At 38.4% G+C, this 21,012-nt stretch overlaps 1 protein-coding gene across 1 annotated transcript; it reads right to left on the reverse strand.

The window, feature by feature from the left end:
• Positions 1-1,135: 1,135 nt before the first annotated feature.
• On the reverse strand, positions 1,136-20,656 carry UPRT (uracil phosphoribosyltransferase (FUR1) homolog (S. cerevisiae)). The gene is made up of 7 exons (XM_012664083.1): positions 20,088-20,656; positions 11,341-11,383; positions 8,604-8,673; positions 7,170-7,232; positions 5,132-5,293; positions 4,370-4,468; positions 1,136-2,339 (listed from the first exon to the last, which is right to left on the reverse strand). The coding sequence occupies exons 1-7, from the start codon at positions 20,471-20,473 to the stop codon at positions 2,233-2,235; spliced, it is 930 nt and encodes a 309-aa protein (XP_012519537.1). The 5' UTR covers positions 20,474-20,656; the 3' UTR covers positions 1,136-2,232.
• Positions 20,657-21,012: the final 356 nt, after the last annotated feature.

A 21,012-nucleotide genomic window follows, 5' to 3' on the forward strand; every position in this document is an offset into this window, starting at 1 on the left:
TGCAAATTCTTGGTCCCTAACCCAGACCTACTGAATCAGACACTCTAAAGGTGGGGCCCAGCAATCTGTGGCCCTGCAGGTGATTCTGATGCACATTCAGGTTTTGAGAACCACTGCTATGTACTGTTTGAGTGTCTTTTTTTTATTGTGCTAGGGTTTTTCCTTCAATAGGGAATCTACATAGTTTATACGGCTCTGAAGTTCATGTCATTAAAAATAATCTTGCTTTGAATAGTCTGTTCATCCTGTGTCAAATTTAGAAAATTTAGGAAATGTCCTTCACCCAAAGAGTCCTGCAAGTGATTAACCCTACAAATAATGCTTCATTTGCTAAAAATACCCAAATTACAAAAGATATAGGTACAATTTTTCTTGAGATCTGCAGAAAGGTAGAGGACAAACATGAGTGGGGAATCTGACTCCACTGAATAATTTCCTTCTGTTTATGCTAGGCCCTCCCTGTGAGAACCGATCATGTTCACTGATGAAAAGGAACGGAGACATGTTAAATCTAATTGGCTGATATAAAGATAATTTGCTGGAAATACAGTTTTATACCTACACTTGAATATGAATTTGTCTGATGTTCTGGAAAGTCACTTCAAACAAAATAGTGAAGACCTAACATAAGCACTAATTCAGAAGCACTAACTCCTATAGTGGTAGGCATCATCTTTCCGACTAATTCAATGCATCAATCTCAAGCAGATCTGGTCTCTATTGAAATTTGCTGGCTCACATCTTTCCTGCTAATCAGGATTAAACAAATTCCACACTGCATCAAAATAGTTAACTGACAAGTTATAGATGAGAATTTCAATAAGAACCTAAAAGCAACATTTGCCATGGAAGAATTATAATATGGGTCATCTATCCCGTTTACTATATGACAGTCTCCAAAAATAAAAGGAAAAATATAGTGAAGTTCTTCCAGTATTCTAGGCTCCGGAGGAAAAATATAATCCATTCTACACCAGGTTTCCTTCCTCTCCTCCAATCTTTGCTGACTTTCATCAGCTTTGGTTCTTTTTCTAAGATACTGCCTTCTGCTCTTTTCTGTGCTTTTGAACAGAGGCCCACAACAGCTGCCTATGGGGCTATGAGAGTATAATTAATCAAGTAATCAGCCAGCCACCACTGTTAAAATGTTTTAATATCAATGTAAAATGAGATCAGGGTTTTACAAGCAGATTTCAGAATGCAAATATTGATTCCTAAAATGGTTTCTCTCCCTTTCAGAAGCCTAAAGATGAACACGTACAAATCTCCAGGATGTTTTTTAAAGCATGGTATGTATTTTTTTCCATTTTAATATATCTACAGTTAACAAACATGCAAAATAACTAATTTCCAAATCAAAGCCTCTAGTAGAAACATCCAAATTAAAAGGAAGCATTTTAATTTACTTATTGGACATGAAATCCAGTGAGAAATCTCCCTTTCCCCCACATCTCAGAAAAACCGCCACCCATTCCCTTCTAGAGGACTGATGGCATTAACAGTACGTGGCTCTCCCTTGTCAGCATCCAGACATCCCTGGTTCGGGCTATGTAAATTAATATTACAGTTTCAGTTACTGAAAATGCCCTGCCATCTTCTTCATTGCATTTCAGCTTGGCAAGGCACCTACAACAATGTACAGTTTGGAAAAGGAGCCATGAAGAACATAACAGCGTGACTGAAGAATTAACCATACATCCTGGGTCTGCCAATTGAGTGAGGATATTAATGGAAATGTAAAATTCCATTCTTTTTTCCTCCTCTCCAAGTTACTAGCATGTAAATACCAGGAAGTAAAAAGTATAAGAAGGTGACAAGAACTACAAACATGAAACTTCCCTAGTGCTAAAAGCAAACTAAACAAAATGCATACTATAGTGGGACAAAGAACTGACTCTCATTTGTGTTTTATTTGTGGGTGCAAGCAACCTCCAAACTAAGAGTCTCATGAATTAGGGGACAATTTTAACGCACTGAGGGTTCAGCAATTTGCATTAGGATATTATCAAAATTTCCATCTTTTCCCAAGAGTTGTATGTGCTTCGTTTTGAATTTGGTGCCAACAGTCAAGAAATAATCAAATCAGATAAACCTCAAATATACTCATTTCCAAAATTGAAAAGCATCTTTAATGTATTTTCTTTGCTATTCCTCAAGCAAATTAGTAAAATAAGTAGAAACTCAAAACATAACTATAATATTACACAAGATAATTCATTTTCCTTCAATAACTTAGTCTGTTCCAAAGTATTTCTGTCCAAAATGTGTAGGTGCAACAGGATGAACTTCAGTAGTTAAAATTGTGATCTCTGGAAACTCTTGAATGATTGATTTGGCACCTTCAAAAAATAAAGGAAAAATTATTTTGATGGCAGGATATTTTTGTAACACCAGTCAGAATTCAGGAATTTTATAGTCATTGATCACTAGGTCTAACATTGACCAAGGGCAGCGAGCAATGACCTTTAGATATCTAGTTATACTTGGTTAATACCTTCGTTCATATAATGTTTATATAATGCCTGATGTCTGAAAGGCTTTGATAGTAGTCAGACTATGCCCCCACCCTCTAATACGTTCTTAAAATCAAATTGTTTTATATCCGAGATTTGAAAAATATAGTTATTCAGTTATAACAACTTTACCCCTGAAAAGTCTTTTTTGTTTTATTTTAAAGGTGGCTGAAATAAAATGAATACAGTCCTTTTTAAAATGAGGATCACACACGAGATGATGGTTTTCCAACAAGAGCACTGTGAAACAAGCACAGACTTCTTTGGTGTGTGAAAGCATGCTAGCTTTTTAGAAGTTAGGACTCTCTGGAGGAGGGAAACGGGCAGGGAAACAGAATTAAAACTAGCTGGGACCCCAGTCAAGCTAAAAAGCCATAGCAAAGCTGCCACAAGATAAGATTTTTTCAGCTATAATGTCAAAGAATAGTATACTATTCTAATGTATACTATTAGAACTAAAGATACTATTTTTCTATTCCCAAAAGCAAAAATCTTAGTAATTATTGGATTATCTCAATGTTTTCAGTGTCACCTGTATTATATATAAATGATGACCAAGAAATCACCATTTGTCACCACCAACATTTGAACTACAGGTAATTTTTGGTTATGAAACAGCAAAGTAATCCAACAGGCCCCAATTCCTATATAACAACCTACTGAAAGCAGCCTTCCCAACTGGATATTGTGTAGCCTCTTCAGGGTTGGCTGAGACTTAGAAACTTTGGAGATCATAAAACACCTGACTAGAAAAGCCATATATTTCTTTCCTTTCAATTATGAAGGAAATACAAATTCATTGTAGAACATTTGAAAAAAATGCCAATAAAAAACTTAAAAATCAAATGAAAAACACTTAGACCTCCACCATCCTAAGACAGCCTCTATTAATACTGTGTGCATTTTGAAACCAAAATTGAAATAGTATTGCATAACTGTCTAGCCTCTCATGGTGAAGATTTATGAGGTTCCATGTTAAATCCACGTCTGATTTTGGTAGTTAAAACAGTGGTAATTTGTATTATAGTCATTTCTAGGTTGGTGATAACATTTTACACTATTCTAACGCTATTATTTTTACACTGCTTTTCTACATTTCCCATGTACGTTTTTTGATGCCATTAACTATTTTCAAAAACATGATTTAACAGTTACACAATATTATATCCTTTGAATATATATATATTATTTATTTAACCATTTCCTTATTGGGAGTCATTTATATACATTCAATTTTTTATTATATCAAATAACTCTACAATGAACATCCTAGAAGCTAAATTTTTACATGCATCTATGATTATTTTCTTAGGCTATGTTCCCAATTGTCCTATATTATATGGCAAAGAAGCCGTGATCTTTAGTTAGGCACACCTCCCTCAGCAAATGGAAAACACAGTTTTCTCACCATGCCCTTTGAGCAGAAGTCTAACTTAAAAACCATCTGTTCTTCACTTCACACTACAAAGCTCACTTTAGTAAGACCATAGGGCTAGCTAGAATCTGAGTTTCCTGCTCTTTGGGAGTTCTCAGGCTCAGGTGGGGAACCAGGGGAAACAGGAATCTTTTAGCCATTTGTAGGTTCTACCCAAACAGGGCCACAAAGAAAATAATTGCAATTTTTTTCAATAGGTTAATTTATACTTCTCCATTTGAAATGAAACAACATTAGAATGGTGGAAAATGTTATCACTAAGCTTAGAGATGACGGACACAAGTTATGACTACCAAAATTAGATTTAGATTCAAACATGGAAGCAAATAAACTTTTCTTCAGGACGAATAGCTAGACAGGTACACAGTTATCCATCTCATGACCATCGGGAGCCTCGGTTACTCCCTAATGCTGAACTCACCATGAGGAGTGGAGAACAGACTGAGTACAATGATAACATTGGGTTGAACTCCATGTTCTATAAGAACCTTGACAGCTTCAATTACAGTATTTCCAGTGCCTGAAATCGAAAGACAACCAAATATATTGGCATTGTTAACATGTATTTCAAAATGTCTTTTAAGCGTCTTTGAAGTAGGGTCAACATAGTAATCTAACATAAGATACCACTAGGCAAAGCTTCATTTGAAGGTGCTTGTTCTTTCTCAATGTTATTTTCAATAATGGACATGACATATACACTTTTCACTTATCAAACCACACAACAAGCCCTAAACTCATTTAGTATTCAAGGTATTGTCTCTCCAGGAGACCATGCCATGTGTGATTTGAGTAAGCTTAGGAAAGAGAACAGAATAGCAAGAAAAAAAATATTACCGCCAGAGAGGATAAATTCTTGAGAAAATCACTGCTGTACTCCTTAGGCAAGAGAGAGGTTACGTTTTAACATATTTTCTGTGTTGTATATATTTTGCTTCATTAGATCCTTTGCTTCAATGTGTTCATTTCTGGACAGAAGCTCTTTGGAGCTAATACAGTTTGACTAATATATATTCTCCTATTACACAATAAAAATTCCCCAGTGAACTGCCCAAGGGCAACTGCAAATCCAGCTGAGAAAAACACATTTAGAAACTGGTTTTGCCGTTTATATAAGGGTACCTAGGAGGCAGTTGAATTTAAACCCTAACCAAAAGTTACAAATTAAACTCAAGCCACTCACTGAGAATTGGATACATCAGAAGGACTTTTCTCCGGTGAATGTCTGGGGGGAACTTGGCATAATATACTTTGGCTCTCTGTGTGTCCTCATCACTTTGAATCAGGATCTTTCCAATTCGTATGGATCGACAGCAGTCTCGTAAACCTCGTTCCATTGCCTCACCTTGAAGAATAAAAAAAAAAGGAAAAAGGGTTGGGAGACAGAGAGAATAGGTCCAAGAATGGAACAAAGCTGAGTTTGTGACTGTTAGTAACACGAAAAGCACACTGTCAAGAAGGAAACAATTCTTCTGAAGCTAATAGCTTTTATTTCTGATATGTTCATATTTCATACTTAGTGCAGGTCAATGAAACCAGGTTAAGGGCTGGTCAATGAAACTAGGATAAGCTAGTTTTATTGCTGGCTTACAAGTTTTAGAGCTGTCATGCTTCCATGATTACAGAAAATAAAGTGTTTTATTCAGCTGCTCCCTGAGCTTTTTCAATGTCAGGAACATTTTTATTCCAATTATTTTAAAAAAGCCTTTAAACAACCTAAATTTGTCACCTTTATCTGAAAAAATACAAAAGATTTATGGAAGAATAAAGGCTATAGACCAAAAGATCTCCTTTTAGATTGAGGTGGCATAAGGAGACATCACTTAGCTCAGCAATGACTTCGCTGGCAAAGGTTTTGCTGCAAACAGTGAAAGAGTAGTATATTGTTCCCCTTCCTTCAGAGAACCACAACCACCGCCACCACCCCTTGGTTTCTAAACACAGAGCTATTTTTGAGTCTGAATTTATTGAAGGAAATCATTCTCAGGCTATCTTCAAGATTTTAGGCCATACCAGAATTCTACTGACACTGATATTTACTTAATATTTGTCTTAATTTAACTGTTTTCATTTAAATTTATTTTTAAAAGGAAACTTTATACCACTAGTGTTAACATGAAACCAGTTTCTTTCTAATACATATGAAAATCAACAAATGTTTGTTAAGGTTAAAAACAACTCTGTGCATCGCCCCAAATCATCTGATATACAGTAGAAGTGCAAGGACCATGCTGGTACCTTTAGGGAAGGAGCTGAACTGAAACAGAAGAAACTGTGCCTTAAAAGTTCATTGTCTTCTCCAATTTTAAAAAGTTCACATTATTCTGTGAACACTATCATTGCTTAAGAGCTACCTTCCAGAAAAAAGGAACCTTAAAGCTCCTAATTTTGCTTGAGGTATTCAATTGTTCACAAACAGAACTTGATAGCCATAAAAGTAATGTTTATATGTTTAAAAAATTAATCCACATATTTCCAGTGCAAGCGAGTGGGGCTTCTACCATACATGCAAAAAAATGTAAATATTGTACAAAAAAATTAAGCTTAATGGAAACAATCATATCCATGTAACAGGCATAGGCTCTAATCATAGGCATGTGACTTTGCTGCACAAAAACTGGTTTAGAAGGGTAATCAGTTGGACTCAAACACAAATACAACATTTATAAAGAACAACATATGGAAATATCTAGAGTCAATGACAGTTAAGTGCTTTTGCCTAGATGGTCACATACTCATCAAACATAAAATTAAAAATATTGAACAAGTCATTCATCTGTATATCTCCTAGCAGGGTAGGACTTTTTCCCTACAACAGAAATAAAACAAAAATAGAACAAATATTTTTATCCATTCAGATATCCAAAGTTCTATGGGCCTGAATTGAAGCCATATTCCTTCAGTCTTCAAACTGTCATGTTCTCCCCAAGACAGCATCATCACGTCCTCCTATCCTCCCACCCTCCCCTGATTCTCCTTGAAGGCTGGCTTGCCCATGGGAGCAGGCCACTAGACTAAGGAAGATGCTGTGCAATGAAAATTAGGCGAACATAGCCGCACACAGGCCATGACTCTGAGGCACCACGAGGACAGACAACACAGGTGGTGAGATTTAAGCAAAGGCAGGCTGTAATTATGACAGACAAACCTACCTCTCTCCTGGAAAACAGCAACTGTTTCTATGCGTGCAAAGAGACAAAGTCACACACATGCGAACCTACCACTTCTCATTATGCTGACCCCACAATTTCCCTTCTCAAATTGCACTCCTTCATATTTGTACCCTGTTGGGAAATAAAACAAAAGAATTTATCTTTCATCATTGGAGCAACCTACTTATTTTATAAAGTGCCTATGGTTTAGAAGCAGATGGGTACAGAGCAACCCTTGTCCAGACACGCTGTATAACGCTGAGGTTCCCTGTGAAAGTAATGAGATGAATCATGATTTTTCCATAGTTATTTCTTAATTCTTCATAAGAAACCTGTGAGGATAACTGGGAGAGGCAGACTTCATCGAATGGGAATAGGACTTATTAAATAGGACTTATTATAGATGATATTCATATACATGTTCTTCAGATTGAATTCAAAGGAGAATCACTGTACTCCGAGAATGCTATATACCCCATCAATTCAAACTAGGACCCCACTGTGAGCCACAGCAGAAAGCCTACTCGTTCCATCCTTTTTGATGAGTCTCCATTCTCCCTTAACACATTAACTGCTATGTGAGTTGTATTTAACTCACGCTAGTTTTAAGCCCGGGGGCCTCGTGAAGCATATGTAACTCACACATCTCTTTATCTTGGGAGCTGCGTGAACTATTTTTCAAGCTGCATATAACTCACACACTGAAAACAATAAAAAATAACAAATTTTTCATTAAACTAGAAAGGATCGTTTTGTTTTCGAAGTTTTTATTCTATTTTCATAATAAAACACTACGGTCCCACAGAAAATTTTTTTTTCTAGTGCGGCAGTCAATGTGTTAAAAGTAGAAGGAAGAGGCTAAAGTAGTTATCAAGGCATGTTCGATGCTTGGTCTCATCCTGAATTTGTATCAATTATGACATGCAACAAGCTCAGGGCCCAATTTTCATAAAGCCAACCCTTTGAATAGAACAGTTTTCCATTATTTAATAAAACGAAATCAGAATTTCAAATCCCTGAAACAGAGATCTTTGGCTACTTTCTATTAAAAAGAGTAGAACAAAGCACCTTCTCCAATTCTCATCATTTTTAGTTTTCTTTTTCCTTTTTATTTCTCATCTTTTTTTTTTTTAACCTGGAGTTTCAATGCCAAAGCAGCCTCGCCCACTTGTTAACACCAGCAGCTTCCCCCCAGAGGTGAAGATAAGCTGCCAGCAATTCTTAACTCTAGTCCCAATGGGCCGTCATCAGAAGCAACACCTGCATGCTGAAGAATATTTATTAACCTTTAACTTGAATTGACAAGCAAGCCATTAACAAAAAGTCACCCACACAGATTTCTTTCCTAAATGTCTCAGAGTTTTTTAAGATGTTTAAAAGAACAGCTCCACCTAGACTCTTCATTTTGCATATTGATTTTACTCAGACTGCCTTCCTTCCATCTTCTCCCATTCTGGCTCAGAATTTTTATGAGGAAAATTTGAGAGTAACAGCCCTGGTTACCTGTTGGAGTGGTCACCGTGCATTCTTTATATGGCAGCTGATTCAATCCCTCTTCCACAACAAGTCTGATCTAGAGAGTCAAAGAAGAATAAGTTGAGAACCCTCTGAGAATCTCCTGCTAGCTGTTAGCCTCAAGAACTGAACAGCAGGCAGAAAGTCAATAGCACACTAGGCAAGGGTTGAGCTTATGCAGGTAGGAAGGGGGCTTCTATCATGTGTTAGATACAGGGATAGCTCCCAATGCCAGGCTGCTTGCTGCTAGGTATCCAATCGCAGTTAGGCACATGATGGCCACCAAAAGGCTCTAGTATGCCTTCTAATTCTCATTCAGTCAGTCCAAGCTATGAGGGATACAAAACTCCAGCAAGTGACAAGAGTCTTAGCAGGCGCCCTTCCTTGGAAGTAATATACTTCTGATTACTCTGAAAATAGTGCCCACTGGAAATTTCCCTGCTTTGTTCAGTACCTTTAAATTGGTAAGTCAGATTCTTTTTAACAAAGGTCCACCAGAATATAAATAGAGCCTGAAACTTCTTTTGAGAAAATAAATGAGTGCATGGGTTGAACCAATTTGCTGAGCTTGAAAGAGGATCCAGTAAAATGCATTGGGGCTTCTCAGCTAAAAGAAGGGCTCATACCAATTGTAACATGTGGTGTAAAGGAAAGAATCACTGAGAACTACTAGGAAAAACAAGATACGGCAATCCCACGAGCGATCAGGGCCTACTACAATGAAGGCGGTGCTGAGTCTGCAATGCACATTTTCTCCAATCAATATTACATTACTGATTACGAATCAGGAACAGCAGGGAGAAGCACCAGGTCCATGCTCTGTTATCACAACACAACACCCCGCTGCCATTAAAAGATCAATTCGAAATGAGCCAGGATTTTGTCAGCCTGCAGCTTCAGACAGAGGGCCCAGGAACCTCATGAATACTGCATATGCACGCATACTCACCTCTAGCCACCACCTTCGTGGAGATTTATGCTTTTTAGGAGCGAATTAGAAGAGGATTTTTTTCTTTGAAGAGCCTAGATCTCCTCCTCCTAGTAACACTCCTCTAAAGAGTAACTCTTGCCCCATCCCCTGTAACCCTGGGATAGAAATTAGTGTGTCCAAGTCTTACAGGAGAGCATAGACTAGAAGACACGCAACTAAAATATAAAGAACTCAAGGAGCTGTGCGCCAGTGAAGCTAACCCTGACAAATTCAAGATAGAATTAATGTCCACTATGATGAGCCCCTTGTGCTAGAGGAGAGAGTGTACTAGAAATCCTCAACAAGAGAAACATAAACAGCTCCAGTCTGTACCACAACCACAACCAACCCTCCCCCCACCCCATAACATGACCTTCAAAGCCAACCACAGAGAACAGAGGTCCAAATTACCATCCCCTTAGGTCCTTATCTCATTTGGCCAATGCATGCCTGCCCTTTAAGGGAAGCATCTTACAATAACCATGAACTTAACTCTTACTTTCTATAGGAAAAGAGCACAAGGAAAGCAAAAGAAAGAGGAACCACTTTCTACCAGTGAACACCAAGACCTCGCTTTCTCTCCACAGTAGCCACTAAGACGTAAGTTCCTTCAAACCTGTTCTTTTGGTTTGACGAAAGCATAAAACACAGAATGACCTAACTATTGCCTCAGGAACATCAACCACATTTACCTTGGTACTATCTAAGGGTTATTACTGCCCCTGAAAGCTCAAGTAATTTTAACTAGAATTGGTCTCTGAACCAGGAATATTTAAAGCCAAAAGCAAAACAGAAGTTGTCTGCATTCTATTGGAATAAATCCTCCAGGGAAAATCTAAATGAAAAGTTTCATGCCTTTTTTCCCTCACATTCCCTTTAATAATCTACCTACTACTATTTGATTATACATTTGAGGGTTAATAAGCCACCTTTCTTTCTTTTCTAAACTAAATACCGGTAACAGTATTTAGATTGTAAATTCCATTAGATCAGAGACTATGTCTACATTCTTCACTGTTTTATCTCCTCTCTCCCAACACAGCCTAGCACAGCGTCTGACTCACATGAGTTCAGCCTATATTTCATGAATGGATGAATACTAATAACCACAGCAGAAAACGTGTTAACCTCATTCTAAGCAGTGAACACACTTAGATATTAACACAAGAAGGAAACAGTGCCTACCCTGAAAACAAACCAAGTTGGCCTGAGGTCCTCTCAGATCACAATAGCTAAACAGAATTGGGCTTGGTCAATCCATAATTAGGAGAAAAGTATAGACAGTCCAACTTAGTAATTCACATGTGAGGATAGTACAAAAAAGAAGAGGCAAAATTAACATACCCTTCCCACGTAAACTACAAGAAATGTGTTAGTTTTTGTACATTAGCTGGATACCACAAGGGTAACCACTAGGTCTCTTTACATCTTAGGTTTTCTTTTAATGTACTTCACTGCCCTAAGATGAGGCACTTAAGAGTTGCTGAGAACCAGGTTCCCAAGAGCCATTTGAGAGGCAGTGATACTTCAGAACTACAGGGAATGGGTTCATGGGCAATGCTTGGAGGTGAAAGGAATTGAAGCAGAGCTTTAATGCAACAGTAGAAACAAGACTTCGGAAGCCTAGCAAGATGGTGGTTACTTGGTACAATCTCTTTCACCCCCAGAACGCTCAAGAACAAAAACACAGCTTGGGCTACACGGATTATATCACTAGGTACAACAATGAAATGAAAATGGAAAGCCTCCACCTACCAAACGATCCGCAGAAAACATGAAGTCCCCTCTACTGGCTGTCCTAAAAAAAAATAGTACAAGTTTTAGTCTAAATTAGAGCTTTAAGGTAATACATTATTTAATATAAATTACTTAATACACTGATATTAAGATCTATTACATGCCAAAAGCTTAAATGCTTACATGCACAGACTTACTGAGGCAAGATGCTTTTTACTAGGATACAGGCACCTAAATGGGATAACTTGATAAATACTATTCGATATGTTTATTTCATACCAACATTAGAAACTAGAACTGAAAAGATCATGCAGTCCCGCTCTGAGCTGCCCAAGTACATATTATTCAACCAGGAGATGAACGAAGTTACCCTTGGAGGGTGACAGCAAGCCCACAGTGTAAGCTGAGAGAAAACTCTGTAGTAAGGAAAGCAGGTTCTCCCCATCCTTCCCCTCAATTCACCTTGATCTAAAACCCATATTACCAAGATAAGTAACCCAGCTACTTTCTAATCCTTTTTGGAATTAGAATGGTACAAACAAATATTCTACTTTTGCCACAGCTTTAAAAAACATGTAACCTAATTTCCAAGACCTCCTTCTCAAATGATTGACAATTTATTCCTTTTGCCTTTTTTTCAAACAAGTACTTCATTCCCTAGATCTTTCTGCCATTTTCCTGTACATTTCCTTCTGGGGAATACCTTCATATCCTGAAGTACCCAAATAGTAATAATCTGGGGTTGTACCTACCCACAAGCTGTTAACCAGCCAAAAAGGGAATGTTAAACATCTAATGTTTTTTCTGTACATAAATATCTAGTATTGTTCCTCCTCTTTCCATACAAGTTAAACGTTCTGACTGATGAACTTATTTCCAGCTTATGTACTTAAAAATTCCCATCTGCCTATAGATAGCATACCTAAAATACTCCCCAACACAGCATCAAAATGGCATGTGCAAGCACATATTATCTCAGTATACCATTAATCATCACTTTTTTTTTTCCCTCAAGCTGCATTTCACTTTCTCTGACATGGAAAAGTAACGAAATATCCCTGGCACAAATGGCATTAGGTTTTCTTGGAGTAACCACAGTTCTATCATATTACGGATATTAACTCCCTAAAATGTGAAGTATAATTAAGCAATAGCAAGAATATAGGCCTCTATTCTTTATGTATAAATGTTCCCTAAACTCAGAAAACTCTGTCCACACATACCTAAACACAGAGAGCCCATTTGAAACAGGCTGTTTCATGTACTGTGGTTTTTAAGTAAGACTATATTATTACATCAGCACCTTTCATTTTTATAATTAATCTTCGCAACATGCTTGTCAAGGAAGTAAAAAGCAGTGAACCACAAAAAATGATAAAGCCTAATGCTGTTTTAGACAGGCTTCAGACCCATACTGTTCACTTTAAGTCGACTTAGAAATTAAAGTAAATCTAGAATACAATAAGTTGACTGCATTTTTAAAAAATCCACAGTGGCCTTCAATATCACATTCAAATCTTTAACACTGTTAAGACTAGAGTTTTATAAAGCAGATATTTACTTATCGGATCGATAAAGCTGCATGTATTCTCTGAGCCCCGACTTTAGACCAACACTGGACTGAATTGTTAATAAAAATGTTTTAATATAAACCAAACGCCAGGTCTTAGTCACTCCACACACTTTGTTTTAAATCATAACTTTATTCACTTTTCTCTTAAAACCACTAAAAACAAATCTCTCCTACTAGAAACGAAGCTTTAAAAGACATATTAATCATCTTCTGATAATAGACTCAAATAAAATCTAATGTAATCACAATGCAAAAAACACACAAATGTCCCTGGAATATTCTAAAATATTATCTAAATCATCAAATATCAAACATTTAAACAGATAGTGATATCCAGGCATTTGTAATCCAAACCATGGAAATCTAATTAATGTTAAACTGGGCATCTTTTAAATTGTACAAACCCCAAACAGGTTTAACAATGCAGACCTAACCATATTTGAGAATATACTTTTCTTGACACCTCCTCACACACACAAATGTATCACAGACCTGGAGTAACAAGATGAAAACCAAAGGCAGCCATTTTAAAAAGTGATATTCACACGGAAGCAACAAAAGAATGAGATTCGTACTGGAAGCCAAATCCTCATTTTAATGTGGACTTGGTAAACCCGACTCTTTTCTACTTGTTAAGTAAGACTATCTATAAAGCACTTTAAAATTTCCAGAGAGGCTGCAGCAATTGTGTATGTTTAAAAATATGTATGTCTCATAGCAAATCCAAACCAAAATGAAACCTAAGAGTCTCACTGATCTTTCTTTCAAAAAGCTAATATTAACAGATATTTACTTATCATCCATAAAAAACAGAAATATGAAAGAGATGAATTTTTTATAATATTAAAAAATTAAGAGATCTTCTACCCTCTTCTTACTAGGCCTTACTACTACTACTACTACTACTACTACTACTACTGGAGGGATTCTCTAGCATGACACCTTCCCCTGGGATAACTGCAACTTCAATTCTCACAGCAGAAATCACAGCAGTGATCATTCTCTGCTGCTTCTCTCTATTCAGAATAAACTTGGCAAACTCCTACCTTCGTTTTTTGTTTCACAAAAATCAATTTAACAGCTATATAGATATATACACACACATATGTGTGTGTATAAGCCCAAATTCACAAAGACTTATTTATAGAACTTTTCTTAAAAAGGTCCATAAGGTACCTAATGTTATACACACATTATTCCCTTCTTTTCCAGAGGCCACCATTTATCAAAAGCTTCCTTGGAGCCAAGTAGCAAGCACTTTTACTTTTGGTGCATTATCTCATCTACCCCTCACACAACCTTAAGAGGTAAATTCTATTATCGCCACCACTTCAGTGATGAGAACAGTGAAGCTTACAGAGGTGAAGTATTTCAAGGTTCTTCCCTGAAGAGAGCCTGAAGCTCTGATTCCAAATCCCTGAGTAAAGCCATTATTTATATTTTGCTTTAATAAGGGCATGTTTACTGAAAGGTAGGCAATTTTTTGATGTGTTTTTATGATATTTCTTTCCCTGTGAATCAGACTGGGATATATACACAATGCAAACAATAAAGCAATGAAATAAAGAGACTGGCAGGCAAATAAAGCATCATTCAAATGTTCCTTGTGAAGAGGGAGTTTTTATAATATGGCTTGTAAAAAGTATGCACTAAGGTTATCATATACAAGAATGTACCCTTCTCAACAATGATTACAGGAAGATCTTCTGACTCGTAACTTTAAAACAACTTAATTTAAATAAAATCCTAGTAGCACTGAATTAGTTGTCATTTCAAAAGTTTCAATACATCATTTTTTTCTGCAGGAGAATTATACACAAGGATTGTTTGTAGCATCTGAGGCAGGGGGAAATTGGAGTTGAGCATAGGGTTGCTAGATTTAGCAAATAAAAATACAGGATGCCCAATTAAATTTGTATTTCAGAACTTCCATACGATATTTAGGATATACTTATATAAAAATTATTCGTTGTTTATATGAATTCGAATTGAACTAGGCACCCTGTATTTTATCTGGCAACCTAAGTTGAGAAGGAAGAATTAAATGGACTCAAACTCAGCTCTGATATGTTTTTGGTTTTTTTTGTTTTTAAGCAACAGGTTAAAGGAAAAGGGGAACAAAAAAGCTTTTCTGGCAGGTTTAAACCAAAGGAGTGTTTCATTTAAAGTTAATGTTTAGTGCAAGCACTGAAAACATAATCTTGATATCTGTAACTACTTTATTATGTGATCACTAAAATAAAGAATAGTCCCAAAGTTTGCCATGGTATGCAGATGATTTATAAACGATTTTCCTTCCTTCACCTTCACAAAAACTAACTCCCAGTGAAATACTTGCAGCAAACCTAACGCAATGTAAAAAGTTAAAAGAAAAAATAGCTTTTAATACCTGCCAGGTGTTAAGTCATCAAGGCTACAGCTCTTTAGCACCTTCTTAATAAGCTCATAAAATAGTGTGTCATTAATTATTGCACCCCAAAGCAGAGTTCAATGTAAACATTCAAAATCAGACAGAAAAACAAGAAAAACTATCATTTTCTCTTATTATTGTGATTGGTACATTAATGCCCCTATGTGCCAGGCACTGTGCTGGGCCAGACCTTCTTTCTGCCTCCTTGGAGCCCAGACTAGCTGGTAAAACATTATAAGGATATGCCCAGTAAATATTATAACAGGGGTCTGTATAGCTTAAAGAGGTGACTTCCTCCCTCTGCACTAAAAGTCAGAAAATTCACCAGGGAAACACACAAAAAACAAAACCATGTGCATGTTTTAAACAATTTGCAGGTCAGTTTTTTCTGTGGTGGGCATTTGGTTTTGTACAAGTTGAAGGGAAAAGTTGTGAGATTCCTCCAGTCTTGGGGCAATACCAGTTTCTCTAGGCTGGTTCTGTCTAGCATGTGGAATCTATGGCTTACCCTATACCCCAAACCTGAAGCCTGGCAAATCACCACACAAGGGAGACTGGCCATTGTCGTAGGGGCAGTGGGCCCGCCTGAGCACAACACAATCACCTGTGCTCTTTGTAAAGCTACAGATGATCAGGTTCTACTCAAGACTACACAAACAACCTCTAAGGTTGGTGGTAAGGAACTTATATTAAAAACACAAAAGAACTCCACAGACAATTCTGATACACAGCTCTGGTTAAGTACATTACATTACTAAGTCACATGCCTCCAATCCTGAGGTTAACTGTCTCCTCGCTAGGTGACTTTTTCAAAAAAGTCACAAGGCTGACTGCGCTCCTTCTTTAGTGTTATTTCTTGGACTGAAATACTCGAAGATTGCTCAACTTTCATCCAAGCAGCCTGCTGAGGCAATGCCAAAGCCCCTCCTAGGATAAGTATACAGGAAACATTCAACAGCTCACAAAATGGCTTTACTCTAAGGTTTTAGGAGATCGAAAAAAAAAAAAAACTCAAAAAACTGGGCAGGGAGGATGATCTTACACTCAGATTTTGCTGGGTTTAGTATATAAAGGGAGTGAGAAGGGAAGGATGTGTAGTTTAATCCATTCCAACAGCAAAAAAAAAAAAAAAAACACACACACAGAAGTGAAGGAGTCATTTATTTTCCCAAGTTCACCAGTGACCCATGTATGTATGGCTGAGTAAATTATCTGCTCATTTGGTGTTTACTGTACTTTCAAAGAGAGAGAAATTCATTTCCTTGAAATTCAATAATATAACCAGCATACTATGTTTCAAATATTATGCATTTCAAAAAATAAAGAAAATTTTAAATCACTACAATGTTCTCAATCTTGCCTGCCATATATATTTTATATATATACACGCACAGACACACACACCTGCATACACACGACATGCACATGCAGCCCTGCTTGCTCAACCCCCGTGTCCCCATGCCAGAGTCAATTCACAATGCAATCCCTTCACTAGACATATGCTAAGGACCAGGAATAATGACAGAAAAAATGTACTCCAGTGGCTTCTATTATTAGACAGTTCCATAGTGCACACATTTGCTGTCACATCAAAACAGAGAAGAGCATAAGCCCTGGAGAGAACAGGGTATAACTGATAGCACCTTCCAGAACTAGACCTATGTAAATATAGCTCCTTTTACCATAGGTACCCTACACCAGCCCCCTAGAAAGGCTAAAACCCAGTGTTTCTTTTTAATCAATCTCTAGACAGAATTAGACCCTGGCTTATAGCTGAAAATGTGAAATAAATTTATTGTGCTTTCTGTCCCATGTAAACAATCTGAAGTAGAAATGTTAAAATGATTTTGCTTTTTTTTGCCATCAACATTGTTACAATTTTTCTCAATAAAAGCAGATATAATACGAAAAAGCAGGTCTTGTTTGTGTGAGGGGATGGCAATTTTTTAAAGATAAAGAAACAGAAGATAAAGCCTCTGTCAACTGATTTGATTAACAAAAGCAAAACTAAAAACACTGTCCTCAGCCTAAATAAGCATAAATTCATTATCAAAAATTATAGTGGGCCTTTCTATACTATAACAAATCAGGACAAAAATTATCTAGGATTTCTCAGTATTGATTTTCAAAATAAGAATGTGAGTTCCAGGTACAATTAAATTCTTTTTACCGTCTTCTGAAAGCTCAAGAAGATAGCACTTACGGATGCAGTCAGAAGCACGCACAAACCCAAACATGAAGGCTTGAAATGCCTTAAATGTGCACAGCTCTTCACGGTTTATAACAAATGTTCACAGACAGTATCTTGCTTTAGCCCCCAGGAGCTCCATGAAATATTACCAACATCCTCATTTACAAATGATAAATCTGAATGAAGCACAGAGATGCTAAACATCTTGCCTAAGATCACCCGTCTGGATCCTGCTGTCTCCTTCCAAACTCAGAAAAAAAAAAAAAAAAAAGATTCCACTTACACCCAGGTTTACTCTGAACATGTAACTCAGGCTTTTCTGATGTGAATGCTGAAAGCCATGCCCTTTCCAAGCTCTACAGCAACAGTTGTTAACCTTTACATTATCATAACCCTTTGTAAAATCTAATGAAAGCTAAGGGATCCTCACCTCATAAAAAGGCACCTATGTGAATGTTCATAGCAACATTATTCGTTACAGCCAAAGAGTGGAACCACCCAAATGTCCATCAACTGATGAATGGTTAAACAAATTGTGGTATATCCGTACAATGGAGTGTCATTCAGCCATAAAACAGAATAATATACTGATATAACAAGGATGAACCTTGAAAACATTATGCTAAATAAAACTAGTCACAAAAGGACCATGTATTGTATGATATGCAATGTTCAGAATAGGAAAATCAAAAGAGATTAGTGATTGACTAGGGCTAATTGGGTGGGTTGAGGGGAAATGGGGAGTGACTGCTAATCAGTATGAGGTTTCTTGCTGGGGTGATGAAAATGTTCCAAAACATTATGGTGATGGTCACACAGCAGTGAGCATACTTAAAACCACTGAATTGTATGAACACGATTTGGGTGACAGGCATGCCTAAAGCCAGGACTCAAGCATTACAAAAATGATCCATGTAACCTAAAACATTTGTTCCCCCTTAAGATTTTGAAATAAAAAAAAATGCTTGTATAGTATTTGAATTATATCTCAATAAGATGCTATTTTTAAAAACAATTAAAATGCACATACGAATAAAATTTCCCAGATAATTTCTGAGGGTTGATTGAAGCCCTGAAATCCATCTAACAGGTGTGGGGTCCAAGAGCCAAGCTTAGTAACTCCTGTTCTACAGAAACAAGAATCGTCATCACATTTTCTTTATTTTACAGAAAAGTTTTATTTTAGCTGCCCCACCACAACTAACAAGCCTATGCTTCCTATTTTTCATCAGTTAGATCACATGACCACAGTACTTTTCAATATCGGTACATTAAAAACAGTTAAATAGTATAGTTTCATTAATATAATTGTAAGAGCTAGGAAAAAACCTTTAGCAATTGAGCATCTACTATTTGGAAGGCATTGATGAAATTCAAAATGTAATTAATGTATATTAACAAGACTGTAATGTGGGGGTGCGTGTGGAAGAGAGAAAAAACTGCAGGCAGGGAAACAAATTAGAAGCCTATTACAACAGAATGAAGAAAAAGTTACTCGAGTCTGATTTAGGGAGTGGCATCCTGTCATTCAGCAGCCATTTTTAAAAGATCAAGGCATGCCCCACCACTGAAAAAGGGATGTTGTGACATGCTGCACCTACTCATTTAAAGTGCTGCCAACGGGCTGGGCATGGTGGCTCACGCCTGTAATCCTAGCACTTTGGGAGACCAAGGGCAGACCGCTGTGAGGCCAGGAGTTGTTCCAGACCTCGAGCAACATAGTGAGACCCCGTCTCTGCAAAAAATAAAGTGTTGCCAATAAAGAAAACAGCTGTTGCTCATCACGGGATATATTTCCTTTGAGAAAACCTATCTACAATGTGGGTTTAGAAACTTCAAAATAGTATTTTAACATAAAGTTCCGGTTACACTGGTTTGTGAGATTTTGAGGGGCCAAAGGCCCCTTTGGGCTCCCTTTGACTCATTAACTATGTTCTGTAAGTTTACAGTAAAACAATCTTGGTAAGAGTTGGATGATAAGCTTTCATGTGACAAAGTAAACCTCAACTCCGAGACTCAAAGATCTTAGACAAAATGACATATTTGCAGCAGCAAACACTAAAGGGTCAAAGGAGCACAAGAGAATTTCCTTGAAATCGCTTCGTTTCTGTTTGTAAGCCTGCGGTGACTGGCGGTAGGGCATAACCTTGGGTAGTAACCATTTCTCGGTTATAGATTTACCACGTGGACAGGCACTGGGCAGATAGCACAGGGGCGTTTACCATCCCGGAATGGCCAAGGACTCGTGTCACTCAGACAGACAAAGGGGCCTTGGGCTACCTAAAAGGCTTCCTCCCTACACAAAGGGATGTTAAACGCAGGGACTAGGAAAGAGAGGGGTGGCGGCTTGAGTCATATGTCACCCTTTCCCTCTACATACACACGCCTCAAGGAAAAGGCCCTGCCCCAATCTCCAAAGACAAGTTTGCCAAGTCCAATATTAGGGTGGGAATTCACACGCGGGGAGAGAAGAATTTTCAATAGAAAGATTAAAATACAACACTACCCCTTAGCTCTTTTATTTTCAGTCCCCGCCCACTCCACGCTCGAGAGACCCTCCACTTTCCTTTCCCCTTCCGCTCTCTGCTTACTTGTCCCGGATGATGGTCTGCAACTCCCGGATCTGATCATTCATAGGCAGCAGCTTAAGCTGCGCCCCGATCTGCCGGGAGAGTTCGCAGTCCCCTAGGAGGGGGTAGCCAGCTGGTGCTTCATAGTTGGTACTGTCACCACTACCATTGTTGCCCTGAGAGTTGAGGCTGGCGCCACCGCAGGCCTCAGGGTCCCGCTCGGCCGGCACGCTAGCATTGCCATGCCCTGTGTGGAGAGTCAGCTTGGCCATGGAGGCGCTGTTTACCCCGTCATCGTCCTGGGCCGGGTCTCCAGGTCGCAGTGACTCCGGGCTTGGGGTTGAGGCAGAGATTACTTTCTGGTCGTGACAGGGCATGGAGTCCACACCCCCGACCTCCGTGGCCATACACTGGGCCCCGGGAAGTCCCCGCTGCTACCAAACACTAAGGATAAAGGTGGGGGGGGAAGAGGCGGATGCTTCCGGTCGCCCCCGCCTCCTCGGAACCTCTAACCCCGGCTGCCCTCTCACCCCTGGGCAGTCGTTGGTTCCTTTTGGCACCCGGTATCCCACGCCCGCCCAGACGAGGCGCACTGCCTGCCTAGACAGCCTATTGGCTCCTGTCGCTGCCACTCTGCGGCGCGCTGCTCGTTAACCCTCTGAGTCCCCTCGGCTGTGTGCGTTTCCCCACGTAGCCAGGCGTGTGTGGCCAGGCAAGGGGTGCCTGGTAGCAGGGTCTTCGGGGGGACCCCCTAGAGCCTCCACATTCAGATCTGTGGGTGATTGGTAGAGCCAGAAGAAGTTGGGGGTGGCGGGTGATAACATGATTACACACACAAGGCCCATGTTTTCAGACTTCGTAACTTTACAGAGAAATTATACCTCAGTAACGGCAAATTCAGTGAGCTAGTCCGTGTAATTCGAGGAGGAAGTAAAAATGCCTGGCA

Source organism: Propithecus coquereli, unplaced genomic scaffold (assembly GCF_000956105.1).
Source record: "Propithecus coquereli isolate 6110/MARCELLA unplaced genomic scaffold, Pcoq_1.0 Scaffold86, whole genome shotgun sequence".
Lineage (NCBI taxonomy): Eukaryota > Metazoa > Chordata > Mammalia > Primates > Indriidae > Propithecus > Propithecus coquereli.

Coding starts and splice junctions, on each gene's coding strand:
- UPRT (XM_012664083.1), bottom strand. CDS start 20,473: ATGGCCACGGAGGTCGGGGGTGTGGACTCCATGCCCTGTCACGACCAG. Junction 7,233..8,603: donor CACGGTGACCACTCCAACAG/GTAACCAGGGCT, acceptor ATTTCCCAACAG/GGTACAAATATGAAGGAGTG. Junction 2,340..4,369: donor TCTGTTCTCCACTCCTCATG/GTGAGTTCAGCA, acceptor TATTTTTTGAAG/GTGCCAAATCAATCATTCAA.